This window comes from Melanostigma gelatinosum (assembly GCF_949748355.1).
Source record: "Melanostigma gelatinosum genome assembly, chromosome: 22".
Classification (NCBI taxonomy): Eukaryota; Metazoa; Chordata; class Actinopteri; order Perciformes; family Zoarcidae; genus Melanostigma; species Melanostigma gelatinosum.
In genome coordinates this window covers 7,927,397-7,943,702 of record NC_136655.1, presented here as the reverse complement: position 1 = coordinate 7,943,702, position 16,306 = coordinate 7,927,397, and the positions used below count along the sequence as shown (strand labels likewise).

Below are 16,306 nucleotides of genomic sequence, written 5' to 3'. Positions count from 1 at the left end.
GTGAAAAGGTGGACCGTTTCTGTAAAAAATGAAAAACCTTCATGAAAGACTCTTATTTAAACAAAACCAGCAAGAAGACATAAGGGAAGGAGAGGATGAGGGACACAGGATAAGTCTCGGGGGCAAAGTTTGACCTCATATTCCTCAGCAATAGCACCAAGTAGCCCGAGTAAAGATACAATCAGGAGGTTTAAAAAGGCTCCGGACTCCTCCACAGCAGCCCTGAGCAGTGCTATAGAAACACCATTATGAATAAGAGCAAAGGGATAAAGTATAATAGGCCTATGTTGGCTATTATAATCCCTGTCTCTCTTCCTGTCTCTATTCAAACCATTAGGCTCTTACGAGCTTACACTGTATGCAGTCTGCTTTATAAGTTGGCCGCCCGACAAGCGCCGAGCCCAAATGCGCCGGAGCCATGTGACCGAATGTGTGCGAAGGAGTGTGTGTGCGCGCTCTGTCGTAGTTCGTTACAGCTGTAGTCCAGGCAGCTCAGCTTGAAATGCAGGCTAACGAGCTGTAGTGGGAATAGAGCTTGAGGACTTGAACCTGAAACGGCTCCTGGAGGACTGAATAATACTGCTGTCCTTTAGCACCAGCGTGTGAGCGTGGGCAGTGGACCATACCGCGGTCATTTCATTTGGTAGCTCATTCAATCAGCCAAAATGACTGTAGGAACATATTCATATTTTTAAGTTTGGCCTCTGGGAGCAGTGAGTTAGCAGGGGACAGACGATTAAACCACCATCCTGTGCCTTGCTCATGAGCACTTGTAGTAATTGGCAAGGAAGGGAAGTGTAGATCTCCCCACCCGGCCTGTTATTAAAGTCTGGGAGCTTAAATCTATTAGTTGAATTCTCCAACAGTCACTTTAGCACTTATTAATTCCAGCTACGCTGCAGCTGGAGGTGGGCTTGTAAGTGTGCCAACTACAGTGGACGCCTTCATAGAGAACAGGAGATTATAGAGCATATAAAAAAAAGACTTAAACCGTAAACTGGCCCTCTAGGAGTAACTACACAAGGCTGGGCTTACAACACTAATGGCTGCAGAAATAAACAGCAGACACAGACTCCAACATTGACTGTGTATAGGCGTAACCCCCCAGTGGGCCAATCGGAAAAAACAACAACTGATACACAGTCTTACGGTTGTAAAGGAAATAAAAAGGTAAAAACAGTCTACAGGCCGGACAAAAGGAAGCCTAAACTATCACCTCAATCCAAACCACAGATCTCATGAGCAGTTCTGAATATTTGGCCACAGAACACAGTGTATGCACGGCATTAGCACATTTTAAAGTGTCTGAACTTCGATCGGTGTTGGTAAAAGTCTCAACGACTGTACAGCTGTCCTTGAAGGAGCAACCGAGGGGAGATACGCGAATGGCTGCCATTGTGAAGATCGAACAGCTTTCAGCGAGAGGCAAGAAAAGATGTGAGAGTAGAGCTTGTTTCTGTGAGTTACCATCACTGGCTTCTCTTTCCATTACAGACAACAGAGGACGGAGAGGCAGAAAGGTAGAGGATGGAAGAGCGAGGCGGTGATTGGTGAAGCGGGAGCTGAAAGAGTGCGACGGCGAGTCGGAGAGAAACCGGGGAAGCAGATTGATCAAGAGTGAGTGACAATAGCCGAGGAGAGACGGAGTGGGAGAGCCGAAGAAAGAAGACAGAAAGCTTTGAAAGAATAGAAAAGGAGGAGAGGAAAGAGGACAGGAATCAAGCGGAGGGGGGGAAAGAGTGATGACCAGAGACAGAGGGAAAGATAAAAGACAAATGCATGTAAAAAGAGGTCGACTGGTAAAGCCATTACGCCTGGATTCAATAAATCTGCATAAAAACCCAGCAGTCAGTCTTTAATGACCAGCGAAGGCCTGTGTGTGTGTGTGTGTGTGTGTGTGTGTGTGTGTGTGTGTGTGTGTGTGTGTCGTTGTGAAATGCGCACTGAGGGTCGGACATGTGCGTCTGACTGTCTCTCCTTTTGTCTGAGTTTCTTAGTGTGTGTTCACGGTGTGTGTGTGTGTGTGTGTGTGTGTGTGTGTGTGTGTGTCTAATGGCCGTCGAGGACCTCAGCGTCGTATTTGGAGAGAAAACAATCATCCTTGGAGCAGGAAACAGAGCTGCCTAATGAAAGCCGAGAGACCCCAGACCACATCGCAGCACAAATGGATGGGTCTGACTCTCTGCTCTAGACAACCCCCCCCCCCAAACCTCCTCCACCCTCTGTCGTCCCTCCACTCCACCCGTACAACTTCATTTGCACACAGACGAAAACACTTTTCCTCTGCAATACGGTGGCTGCTTGAATCAAAACGCGGCTACTTGTCCATCGTGCTGTGAACGGCTCTACATCTACGACACGGTCAAACCGTCCACCTCAGCCCGCCCACGTCCGCTCTGCTGCTGCCAATGGGCTCTCTACTCCTTCACTACCAAGGGGGCCCAGACTGTTTGATGTCCTGGCTCCTCAATGGTGGAACTAACCCCCCTGTGGACATCAGGAACTCTCCACATCCTCTGTCACAGACTGAAAACTCATCGGTTCAGACTGCACCGTGGCCCGTAGAATAAAAAAGAAAGACTTCACTATCTTCTCTACGTGGAGCACTTGACGTGGCAGCATATTTGCGTCTTTTAAAATAAGCTTTAATAAGAAAAGTAAAGTCCTCAGTTGTGTGTCCATGGCCCTCCTCAATCAGCAGTCAAGGCTGCTGTTGCTTTTCTTTTGACGGCGTGACGAATCAGTGGAGGACACGTCATGACCGATGAGACCCAATCAAGCAGCGAAACACGGCTGCATTTCCCCCGCTTCACTATTTAGCTTTTTTTTTTCTCTTTTCTCCAGCAGTTGGTTTCAGTTAAACATTCTGTTCAAATATCTGCTAATTAGCACTAAACACAAACAGCTGAAGCTGATCAGTTACAATTCATCCTCTGGGAGAAAAACGCGAGTCGCCGAATTTCAGTTGACGAGAGGCATTTCACTTAAAATCAAAAATGTCAACCTGATGGTGGCGCTACAGGAAAAAGTCATTAGGACTGAGAAACCCCGGAGTTAAAAAAGGTAGCGTTTTAAAACTCCTTTTCAGTGCTCTAAAACTCCAGAGTAGTGTGGAGACTGGGCATAAACGTAGCAAAAGTTGGAAACATAGCAGTGTGGATGTAGCCTCATAATAAAATCACATAACATGAATTTATGCCTCTCTTTGGTCTTATAATTTACATCAGTTCAGTTTATATTTCCAGTAAACCATCACAGGCAGAGACAGAGATCGCAACTCCAGGATTGCGACTATCTTCTGGCAAGCCACACCTGCGCACACAGACTGTCAACATACTGTAGAGGAGTTACTATTGCACTGATTCACAGAGCAGCATTTAAAGTCACCAGCATGTGATTCACTTCAGTTGCACGTACAGCAAGCCAGAGAGAAAATACGTCTCTCCGTCTTCTATTTGGAGATCATACTGCAACAACAATGACGTGTGACGTCCGTAAACGTGTGGCCGCTTTCCGTCATTACGATGACTGATGGAGTTGTAAATACGTGGACTCAGTTTTCACTGAGGTTTCTCCAGCTTGAGTTGGCTCAGAGACACACGCGGTCATTCCCGGGGAGCGGTCCTTGCTGTAGCAGATAGAGGGTCGCGGGGCCGACAATTCATACAGGCTTCGCAAGAGCTTAAATGTCAATAACACTTCATATGTTTTTTTCTTTACGACACCAAACTCACGCAAATGCGCATAGACTTAAATGGACTCACGGTCGCAAAAACACACACTTGTGCGCTCATGCATAACGATAAAATGTGATAGCTTTTCACGTACATATAATGCATATACACACACAAACAGGGGATTTCTTATACCTTCACACTTCAGACCAGGGAGGTAGCCATAGGCCAGAGAGAGAGAGCGAGAGAGAGACTTCCTGTGGCATGTATGTGGAATATGATGCCAGTTCTCTTCAGTGCTCATTATAGACGTCATTGAGCCATAAAGGTTATTATTATGACTATGGCACAGAAACCAGCTCTTTTAGTAAAACCTCACTTTTGGAGTCAGTGTTACTTTTGTAGTTCAGCTGAGGTTAAAGAGAAACCTGGAAACAAATACAGAACAACACACGACCGAGCTGGTACCTTTCGCTACCAGCGCCCTACTGGGCTTCAGTTTAGTCAAACCATGCCATGCTAAGACCTACTGAATTTAATGTGTAATTCCTTCACTGATGTCAGTCCGACCAAATATCAGTACAGAAGATACACAAGAAAGGAGTCAGAGATTTAACGCGAAATGAACGTGATCCACTGCTCTGGCAGCTCAGAAGAGCCGAACTGCGGTAAAACGAGACACAAGGCGTTCAGAACATTCTGTTCAAATACTTGCTAATTAGCTCTAAACACAAATGTGAGTACCGAATTTCATGACAATGCGTCCAATAGTTCACTTAAAATCACAAATGTCAACCTGATGGTGGCGCTAGAGGAAAGAGTCATTAGGACTGATCCTCTGAGGACCAGAGGCCAAAATCAAAGGTCTGGATCAAAAATCACGGCAAACAGTCGTTGAGATATTTCAGTCCGATCGACAGTGGCATCCCTACAGCAACGCTGCTGAAAACATCACCTCAGGTAAACGCTTTGCTGTTGTTTCACGAAACGTCTCTTTTTTCCTTTTCATGCTTCAACAGTCACAGAAATGTAAACGCTTCAGTGACATTGAAGAGGGTTAGGAGATGACTAAACTGAAAGATGCAACGAATAAACCCCCGATCGTCACATTTAAATGGAACAAACAGCAGAAATTAAGGAGGGGCTTCAACAATATGTTGCATTGTTTAATAACAGGCTCTGGATTCACTTCACATGATGGATGCAGGCATTTTGTTCAAACTCTGCTGACTGATGCGGTTCTGTGGTTGGTGTGCTGACGTGATATCTTCCATTTCTTTTGCCACAACAACTGGGTGCTTTTGCTTGCATTGTGCATTGTATCGTCTGTGCTGTTACATCTCATGAGAAACATCCTGAAACATGTTGAGAACAACTCAAACTGCATCCTTAAAAACACAGTATGTGGATACAATGTGGGCTAGTCGTGCGATCGGTTCATCTTCTGAGCACCGAAAGCAGGGATTGCACTCTGTGAGGCCTGAGCTTTTCGCTCTTGAAGCAACCAGTTATCTGTGCTGGGAGGTGCCCAGTTGATAAAGGCTTACTTGTTCTCACCCACCACTCTTTCCTCTAACATGTGAGCCACACTGCTTTGTCGGCCTTGCTCCAGTTTAACAGAACACAGGAGAGTTACATCAGACACCGTGTCTGAGCAGACTGTCAGGTACACGAGCCTCCAGTGGTCATTCGTGCTCATGCATGTGTGGGCATGGAACTTGTAGGTTTCCGTGTGTGTGCGTGTGTGTGTATGTCTCTGTCCATGTGTGTTTTACATGCTATTTTAGTACGATCCTAATGGCTTTACAGAGTGCCAGGCATTTTAACAGAGCCAGGGAGAGGCTTGTAAAACACACACACACATTCACCACAAGACAGAGACGAGAGGCTGGCACACTGGCACATGACAGTCTGGAGGGAGTCTGTGTGTGCATTGAGAGGGTCAGCCAGGGTGATGGTGACACATGATGAAGGAAAACGAGAAACGCGGGCCCGAATGAAAGGCAGGCAGTGTGTGTCTGCGATTGCGGGTCGGGGTCTAAAGCAGACACATGGCGCCGAGTGGCACTGCCTGGGTGCAGGCGGGATTTGACGGAGGGAGGCAGAAAGATTCAAACTGTGATGTCGTTAAGGGAAACATCTCACCCTAAAAGAAACCCAGAGAGAATAAATTAGCTCTTACACCTACACTGACACGCAGTAAGTGAGATGGTGAGAGTCAAAGGTAATGGTGATGGAGGCACTTTAGAGGAAAAATAAGGGACAGAGGAATGGTCTTCCTTAGGGGGAAAGAAAAACGGCCGAAGCTGAGAGAGTGATGGCAGAGGAGAACGTGATGAAGAGGATAAAAGAAAAGTTGAGTTTTCATCCAAATGCCAAAACCTTCAAGTCCTATAGTTGCTCTGCAAGCATTAAAATGAACTTTGACCGAACAATTCAACGAGCACGCTCTACAAAAGCATTCGATCTTGTTAGATAAGCTTTCACAGCAGCCTGCCCACATGATTAGTTTTAATCCACAGTAAGTTTTTCTTTAAAAGAAGTGGATCAGCGGCCTCCAGACCACAGATTACTATGTGCATTTAGGCAGATGATGAGAAATACGTGCAGTAATTGTCTCTCTGTGAAAGTCACCCACACCATTTCTCTGTGCCTTTAATGCACACGGTGATCAAATGATCTCTTAATTCAGTGAATTCAAAGTTTATTTAAAGTGACACCGAACCATTCCCTATGCCTTATTTGAAGCACTCAGACAAACAGAGACATTTCCCGGCATTAAGACACACAATAGGGCTGTAGGAAACTGGCCCTGCTGTACCCCAACCACACACTCTGTCACACTGCTCTGTGAGTATGTGTGTGTGTGTGTCTAGAGTTACCGGTCTTCAATGTATACCACATGTAGCGGCCGTGTATCGCCTGATATGTTCTCAATATGGAGGAAAAAAGACGAGCGAAAGAGAGCGAGAGACATGGGGAAGCCGTCCGCAAAATGTTTTAAACTTAATAATACACCGCTTCTATTCAATATCTGACAACACGACCGGTTACCATGACAACGGAGCTACATCAAGGCGAAGCGGTCGACTTTCCCTTAGCCTCACCTTTCTGTATCCTCGCTCTCCTCCCACTCGTAGATGACAACTCGTTCGACGGTTAAATAGTAAATAAGCGCCTCGCTCCACTCCTCGCTCCTTGTATGAACCAACCTTCCCGCCTGCTGCCAAAAGCCCGACGCAGAGTTTACTCCCTGTAAAATAAAACGTCTGAAACCGTATTTGCTCCGCAGCCAGGAGCCTTGTCGTCAGGTGAGCCGCTGGAGTAAATCTTTTCAATAAAGTCAAAGGCAGCTCCAAAAAGCTGCCAAACCGACCAGTGTGTGCCCTACGCCTACACACACACACACACACACACACACACACACACACGCACGCACACACTCGTTGATTTTAGGATTTATTAAATTGTGAGTGACAAAATGTCCTCACTTTATTCCATTTGCAATGTTTCCCCCTCGTGTTTCAGAAGGACACAAAACGGCCTCACCTGTTCCTGTGTCATGCTGTGCACCTGCGTATGCCAGGAGGCGGAGTCAGAGCGGTGATAGGCGGGCGGCGGGGCGGAGTCCTGCAGTATGATCGGGTCTCGTTCCTGACACAGTGAGGTCAGGTGGCTGATGTACAGCTTCAGTTTACTGCGATTCTGATTGAGATCCAGGAGAGGAGAGAGAATCTGGAGGAGGAAGGAGGTGACCGGGGGCAAAAAAGGAGAGGGGTTCATTTTATTGTACACAAAATATAACGACAGAGAAGGTGAATACTGCCTGTGATAACTGTTTAAAAGATTTTACCAGACTAGAAACACATAGAAAGTCTGACAAGAGATGGAACGACGTGCTGAGAGGAGTAAATGCTGTATGTCATTATTTTATTCTGAAATAATCATTCTTTATAATGCACAAGTCAGATATATAAATAACACGGTGAACTGTAAATGCATCATATTTGACATAAGGACTGATACACATCACTGCAGTACGTGTCTTTCCAGCACCTAGCTGTCTGTAAAGCCAATGGAGACTAAACATTAGAGTTGGGCTTATTCAAGAATATAGGACAAGACGGGATGAAAACAGATATGGAAATGGAGAGATGACAGAGGATAGGATGTTTTTAAAAAAGTCACAAAAAGTCAAAAAGAAGCCTGAATACTGGGAGAGGTAGTGCTCAGTCTGATTACTCTCGAACCCCTGATGAAGGCATGTAGAGAATTGATCCAGACTGCAATCCAGCTTTCAATCTGATTCCCACGTTTAACAGTGAAATGTGTCTCACAGTGGCCATAGCTGATGTCTGTCTGTGTGTGTGTGTGTGTGGGTGTGTGTGTGTGTGTGTGTGTGTGTGTGTGTGTGTGTGTGTGTGTGTGGGAATGAGGGTCAGACGAGCTGAACAGAGACACATACACCCACAGATAAGACACACAGACACACGGTTCTCCTTGGGGAATTGAAGGATTTAAGTGCAGAGAAGGCATGTTAAGAGGGCTGTCAGTCTGTATGGGTGTGTCAGTAAAGGATATTCAGTCCCAGCGGGGTCTGTCCACACCGTGTGAGCCATGCTCATCATCACTCATCAGCACACACACACACACACACACACACACAATCACAAGCTTCACGGCAGCATCCATTCACTCTCTATCTGTTCTCCATCTCGCGTCCAACATCGTTCTCTCTTTACCATTCACTGCCGATGCAAGACGTGCAAAGATGCCATCTGGTTTTGACACGACTTTTATTCTTCATGCATTTAATTAAGACGGAGTGCAGAGTCGTCCGTCAAAAACACATGTTTGCACCGACTCTCTGCGTCTCTTTCAGTCGGTAAGAGTGATGTCATGTACAGGTTTGTGCCGCACTACATGACCATCCTGACGCTCCCTGCTCACTCATTTGAACTCAACCAAGCATGGGTTGAACTGACACCGTGTCGTACATTGTTGCTTACATGCTGTATTTACTGAAGCCAATAAAGTGACCCGTATGCTCTTATTTCGAACATGTTATGTTTTAAAATGACTGATGCAATAAAAACTAAATCAAGAAATGTATCTATCCCACACACACGGCTTTGACATGTCTTCTACATCCGAAAGCCAGCCTCAGCTGTCAAAACAGTGAAAAAACAAACTGCAGATTGATCATGTCTGAATATAACACTACATATATATATATCCAGCATTCATTATTCAGTAACTTCATGCATTTGAGCATTCTGGCAAACAAATGAAAGACGTGGGTGTTTTTTTGTGAGGGAAAAAAAAAGAAATGGCACCGCACGCTGTTCCCCAGCAGCATTGCTGCGACAATGAAAGCTGACAGTGAATCAAAGTAACTGTCACTTTTGATTCGGAGTCCTTATTTACTGCAAACACGACACACACTCACGCACACATCAGGTGTGTTTTGTTGTGTGGTTTTTTTTGCCCATTTCCCTTGGTGTGTTCATAAGTAGCCACAAAAGCACACCCAGGGCACAAACCCACACAGACTGACACACTGCGACACAGAAAAAAAACACACACACACACACTCACTCATACAGGGTCGGTATCAAAGTTTTAAATAGCTCTAGTTACAGTATTTTCCAGTGAGAACCTGCCAGTAGGTTACAGTCCATTACTGAACGTTTCCCTCCGGAGGAGAGAGGGAAACGGAAAGAGAAGCGAGGAGAAAATGATAGAGTTAAAGGCTGCGGGGATCCAACACATTCTGCATTTCACAACACCTCTGTTGCCGTATGTTGTGATGTATGCTGACAGCAGTAAAGCAACAAGGACGTTATTGCTGCGAGACTGTCGCGTTATATGCCAATATGGGAACGCGTCTCTTAAAATCTGGCTTTAATGCTTTGAAAACACACTCGACATATGTGCAACAGCTGTTCTCTCACACTTTATAATGCAGACTATTCTGTCGGAAGGCTTGAAAAAAAGAAAAAGCAAAAAAAGAAAAGAAAAACTGACCACACTTTCCAGACCTGCAGCAAAGCTCTGTGGATCAAATGCAAGGCAAATGAGAAACAGACAGAAAGAATGGAAGGAATGATGCGATATAAGGAAGACATTTTGAGAAAAACAACACCAGTGTTTTCTTTTCCTCTTCCAAGAAATATGTAATGACTAACAGAAACGAATATTTAAAAATAAGCCTGAATTTACACCAGCAATAACGACTGACTTCTGAAAGTCTTTGCAGGACTTTAAGCCTTTGGATTTACTGGTTTTATTAAGTTGTCCAGTATATATGTGCCTACATGTTTTTATTGTATTACACGATGGTCAACGTATGCAGTGTGCGTGTGTTTAATGAGTCCACAGAGTTCCAATGTCTTACTGTTCTATGAAAGAATCCCAGAGGAGCCATCGTTTTATACGCCGCTGTGTGTGTCAGAGTGCGCGTGTGTGTTTGTGCGTCTTTATTAGCCTCCCATGCCTGCCTACCAGACTCTTATTGTGCAATGAAACAACTCCAAAGAGGGACATTCAGCTTGCCCCACTGACTGGTCACCTTTTTAAAAAACCTTCCATGGCCACGATGATATATATCATATCATAACTAATAACCCAATTTTGTCTCTTTAATCACAAAATGCTCCTCCAGTTTTCTGACTATATTTGGTCGAGTAAGTTATGAACAACTAAACACACAAATAATTAAACTAACATCAGCAGTAATGTCAAAATCAATGTTTTTGTTACCGTCGGTGTAGCTCTCATAAAAAACTAATTCATACAGATCAACTTTGTGAGATCCTGTTTGATATAACAAGTCAGAGCTTTGCGTCGTTAATCATGAACTCATTTTTTAAACATTGAAAAACCTCACAAACTAGAACACCGTTCTCCTTTTATAGAAAAACATTTTCCACCTCCTCCTTGTCTTTTTTCACTGGTGCATCGAATGCCACTGATGACCATATAAAATGCAATACACCATGAAAAGTTCCTCTACAATCCCGGGGTGTGTGTTCAGAGTGCTCTCCTGTGTTTCAGTTGTTTCTGAAGCATTTCATTCTCCAACTGTCGAACAGAATTCCCTTATTGAAAGAGACACAATCACACACTGTTCTGATGTAATGCGCTGTGGCGAATTACCCGGCTGACACACCGAGGAGAAGTGTGTCTGTACTGTAAATGTGAATACTCGTGAAGAAACAGAGACTGGCATGGCCTGCCTCTCTCAGCAGGGAGGTGCTACCGCTAATTAATAACCAGGGTCAGACTTAAGATCCGCCGTTGAACTTTTGGGCGAGGGTGGAGGGTTGGATTTCTGGGTCCACTACCCTCACACCCCACACCTAAGGTTTACAGATACAGAAGGCTATAGTAGGCCACGCATCCTCATGTCATGAAATATAGTTTGTGCTGTGTGTATGACCAACAGCAACTGTTGTGGGCTCATGTGACAGTGGACACTGCGCGTTGATATACTTCAGCCCGTCTGTGTCCATCCATTATAAGTCCAACGGAAAGTAATGGATGAGTGTGCAGAGCAAAACACCTTCACCAAACGTAGGACTCGAACCCACAACCCTGAGTTTGGCATGTTGTATTATTCGAGAAAATCGAAGAAACGTGAAGATTTGCCTTTAAACAAGTGAATTTTGTCTGTCTGAAGAATGACTTCATTCTAAATAAGATGTGTTGAGATCATCAAAGGGATGAATGTACTGTAGGTGGAAAGAAGGGACGATAAAACACGCACACACACACACACACACACACGCGCACACACACACACAATAGAGCTGGATAGAATTAAAGCAAATCAAGATTGTGGAAGAAATGATCATCAGACAAAGAATATGACTTGAAATCAGAAGATGAGATGAGATATTGAACAGATAAAGCACATAATTCAAGAGTTGATTTGTAAGCGTTCCTGTTTAGGTAATGAACGTTAACTAAAAAACAAAAGGTGAGTAAATCAAATACGGTCGCTCACACGAGAGATCAAGAAATGACTAACTTTAACCCAAATTACTGGAGAGAAGGAAAGTCAGCAGAATCAGCTCACAGACTCACGGATGAAACAAAAGAAAAGCAAAGATGGAAGACGAACGATGAGCACATCCAAATGTGATCTGATCCAGATAAAGAAGACGCTCACCCAACTGTACAAAATGGCGGACCGAGAGAGAGAGAGAAGGCATGTGGCTCGCTAGGCCCAAATACCCTCCTCATCATCCTATTGGTTAGTTTGGTCCGACCGCAGCGTGAGTTTGGAGAAAGCAGGAAGTTAGTTGGTGAAGCAGAAAATGTGAGTAAAACATAGGAAGCGCAGGAAAAAAGGTGTTAGCTGGTAATAGTTGAAACAAAGTAAGTTCATGTGACTGTTACACCCGGTTCAAATACATGAAAGTGTGTCTTGCTGTCTTTCACTTGAAAATACTTGATGATGAAAATAATAGCAAGATTGAGAAATAGTATTTTAGAGCATGCGTTCATCCATATCAGAGTGATGACATTCAATGGTTTGGGGGGGCTGGGCTGTGTTTGGAGGGCTCACTGCTCTGGGCAGAGACCTTACCTGGTCTGGGGAGGGCTTGTGATTGTTGGGCAGCTCTGAGTTTGGAGCGGAGACCTTCAGGTGGTCGTCCTCGTAGTTGTCCGCCATCAGCTTCATCCGGTTTTGAGTCTACAGAGAGAGAAAGAGCAATTAGATCACAAACACACACACAAAGACCTGGTCATCACTTCATGTGCTGTACACACACACTTACAGCAGCACTTTGAAGGACAAACCAACATCAACATACAGTGAGTCGACTTTTCTCTTTTCTATTTCATCCGTCACTCTCATCTCTCCCATCTTGGCTCTTCCTTCATCTCGTCGCTCTTCTCCCTTATGCACTTTATTCTCTTCTCCTTTCCTTTCCTCTCTCTTCCTCTCCTGCTGCTCCATCTGTTTCACATGTTCAGACTCATACTTTAAGTTTTACAGTGGCCTGGAAAGAGCAAGGGAGTGAGAGAACGTTAGGGAGGGAGTCAGTCTAAATCTGTCAGTATTGTACAATCTAAATCCCCTTAGCCTCTCGCTGAGCCCTGCAAGGAACCGGGGCTTAAGCAGACCAGACTGAGGTTTTGTGTGTGTGTGTGTGTGTGTGTGTGTGTGTGTGTAAGAGACAAAACGTGAAGGGGAATGTGAATTCCAACTTTCATAATATGCGTTTGTTTGAAAGCTAAATGAAACACTGCATTTTGCAGGATGGTGTGTGAGCATGAGATAGTGGTGCTAAAAACGTGCTTCAAACTGCGTGTATGTGGTGGGGCTATATTAAGTGTGTGTGTGTGTGTGTGTGTGTGTGTGTGTGTCTATGAACATAATTCAAGCTGAAGAGAGCCTCCCCTGGCGTGCACACGGACATTATTCATTTCCTCGTTTTCTAAAGATGGATTTAAAATAACACATATATTTAAAACAAACAGGGAGAGTAAACCATGTAAGTACAGGACCTGGAGTCACCGCTGCACTTGTAAATATACACAAAAACACACACACGCACACACACACAAACACACACGAACAGCTGTCGTGATTATTATTTGTCTCTGTCTATCACTTCCTCTCCTCACCACAACATTCAGAAGCATGTAAAGCACAAGTTATCTTTTGTTAACAACACAAGAAAGAACACAAGACAAAGAAAGAAAGTATTGCACAGAACATATAAAAAGTTAATCTGAAAACTACTGAAAACACTATACTCTACTATAACACGTTCATCTTAGCTGTCCTCCATCTCTTTAGACTGCTGCTATACAGTACGTGGCTTGTTCCATTGCGTTCGCTGGTTTCTTTTGTGTTGTTAGGTCATTCTGACCATCAATTTTCTTCTCGTTTGCCCATCTTTGTTGTTTTTGCCCTTTTTACTTTGTTTTTTTATCCTACACATGCAACTGAATTACTTTACCTAAACCTAAAAATACTGCTTTCTGTCTTCACCTGCCAAACATCACCTGATGGCTACCAGAGTTTACGGATCACTTTCATCACTCGTTTATACTTGCCCATAATTTCAAACCGCAACTCTGTCCATCTGTCAGTCGGGTTATCAGTGGCAAAGTGTGTGCATATGTCACTCTGAAGGACCGGGCCAAAAATACTACACCAGCATCAGCTCACTTGACAGCAAACACACACACACACACACACACACATACGGGAATACTGAAGAAGTCTCAGCTGTGATCCATCATCGAGGGACTGAAAAAGATGATACCACAGAGTGAAAGAGAGAGAGAGAGAGAGAGAGAGAGAGAGAGAGAGAAACCAAAAACCACTCACACCTCTACACACACACATTGCTGGAGACAGTAGAGTCTCTGTGTTGTGAACAACCACCTTCGAGACCCTGAGGTGTCATAAAAGACTTCAAATAAGACGGAGAAAGACGACGGGATGAGGGAGGAAGAGAGAGGAGAGTGATGCACGTTATAATGACTTCATTTGACACAGCCACTCTCGAACACCTCACGCTCACCCGCTCTGTGACACACACACACACACACACACACACCTGCACATGATTTTCCTCTCCATTGTGCGTCTATCATATTGAGTACTTTGGAGCTCATTCTATCCAATAAGTGGGTTTTAAGTGGGCAATATTCAATAACTGGAAATCGTTTGCAACAAAGGTATTGCTACATTTGTATCTATATGAGAGGCTTTAAGGATGAAAACTCCATTAGTTCCTTTTGAACGGCAGTTTAGTTTCCCAGCTTGTGAATCAAGGGAAATAAAAGTGAGCACAAAGCTGTTCCATCTCGGTTTGGTTGTGATATGTTAAGCTCCATTATTTAGCCTGCGTGTTTGGTGCGATGTGCAATGTGAAACTGTTGGTCCCATGTATGCAGAAACATACATTTGTGTAGTAGGGTCAAAGAATATTCTAAATTTGAATACATATGCAAATAGTAAAAACAACCCCGATATTCGAGTATTAAAATGAATATTAAATTTAAACATTAAACACAATTAAATATTCAAACGACATTTTTGTCCAATTCTGACAGGCCTAGTATGTAGCCGAGTTTTAAGAAACAAAAACAAGGAGAAACAGATATGGACAGAAAGTGAGAAGACGCACGTACAGATGGGAGACCAGTGCAGAAGAAATCCCCCAAAATCCCAGTCGGCTCATCCACTAAGGAGTTGGTTAATTCACTCGACCCACGAGAACCTTTACTGCGTGTGGGTGTGTCTCTTGAGTGTGTGAATAGACCTCTGTGTGGAACCACAGAGGCATTTGGTCATGTTTATATCCTTGTTTTTGGCCTGGGTCAGTGTACATATCGGTATGTGTGTGTGTTTGCTTTGTGAAGGTGTATCTATGCCACCAAAGTGACGTGTTAGGTTGTGTGTGTGTATCTGACGATAGAACATTTAAATAAATACAAAGTCCATGTTAAAGTGTTGTCACTGGAGATTTGCAGAACATTTGAACTGTGTGTGTGTTTGTGTGCGGTGAGTGTGGGAGGGGTAGTCTCATCCTAAATTTACCCGTGGTGGTCGGAGGACTGTGGTCACATCTGGACTCGGTTTCTCTCTGCCTCTCTTGTTTTCTTTGCTCCCCTCGTCATTGCCACCTCACCTGTGCTGCCTTTTTTCCCCTCTCGACACTTCCTCTCCATCTCTGCTCCTCTCCTTTTAAATAACTGACCGAAAACTGTTCCAGGTGTCCACTTGGGTGTCAAAGTAATCGCGTAAGTCTGTGCACATAATCCCACCTGCTGTTTGAGCTGATGAACCAGACCATCCTTCTCTCTCTTCAGAGACGCCACCTCATCCTGGGTTTTCTTCTTCTTGGATGAGGAAAGCTCCAGCAGGGCGATGTTGGCGTCTTTCTCACTTATAGCTGCCAGCAGGGCCTCTTGCCTGTACAGAGAACAATCATACATTTTGTTAGCATCTGCATGGCTGGATGCTGATCTGCGTGTACTCAAATGTCTATGGTGAACCCTTCGCGTGTCAGGAAAGTGGAGGGAAGCATTCTTAAATGGGGAACCACTTTGTGATTTAGGAGGATAAAATTGGAGTATTTTTGCAAAAATATGGGGCTTCCTGGTGGTCAAGTATGATGCATACCATGCAATCAAGATGTTTCCAGTTTGTTTTTAGTGAGGACCTTCATGGCATGTTCACTCTTCCTCCCCAGTTGCTCTTCATCTACCACAACAATGTGTTTCACCACCTTTAACTGAATCTAACTCTATGACTTCACGCTCGCTCTCTGTTTGTGTACAGGTATTACTCTCTAGTTTGTGTCTATCTTTCCAGCCTCTCTTATCTCTTCCCCCCCCCCTGGATAGTCGGGCTGACTGATAGATAGCATTCCATGTGGTTCAGGAAGCAACAAGCCGCATCCCATCCATCCCATCAGCCACAGGTCTGGCTCACAGACCCAGGCCTCGCATCCGAGGACACACAACGCTCAGAATTCTTGGAATTCTGTCCGTTTCCGGAGAGATTCTAAATCACAACACTTACATTTGTTACAATCCTTATATCGTTCCCGTTCCCTCTTTACTCGGCACACAATTACCCCGTTTCTCACCCTCTCACG

At 44.4% G+C, this 16,306-nt stretch overlaps 1 protein-coding gene across 5 annotated transcripts in view; it reads right to left on the bottom strand.

Moving 5' to 3' along the window:
• The window catches only part of LOC306796152 (ELKS/Rab6-interacting/CAST family member 1-like), a gene marked incomplete at its 3' end in the record, with an annotated part of 90,811 nt that overhangs the window by 5,968 nt on the left and 68,537 nt on the right, over nt 1-16,306 (bottom strand). For 3 of the 5 annotated variants that reach the window (XM_079294932.1, XM_079294934.1, XM_079294933.1), the window contains 3 exons: nt 15,471-15,618; nt 12,268-12,375; nt 7,224-7,409 (listed from right to left, as the gene is read on the bottom strand). In XM_079294932.1, coding sequence (XP_079151058.1) covers nt 7,224-7,409; nt 12,268-12,375; nt 15,471-15,618 — 442 coding nt within the window. Of the gene's footprint in view, nt 1-7,223; nt 7,410-11,898; nt 11,926-12,267; nt 12,376-15,470; nt 15,619-16,306 lie in introns of those variants that run through there. The other 2 variants (XM_079294935.1, XM_079294936.1) reach the window with 1 other exon arrangement.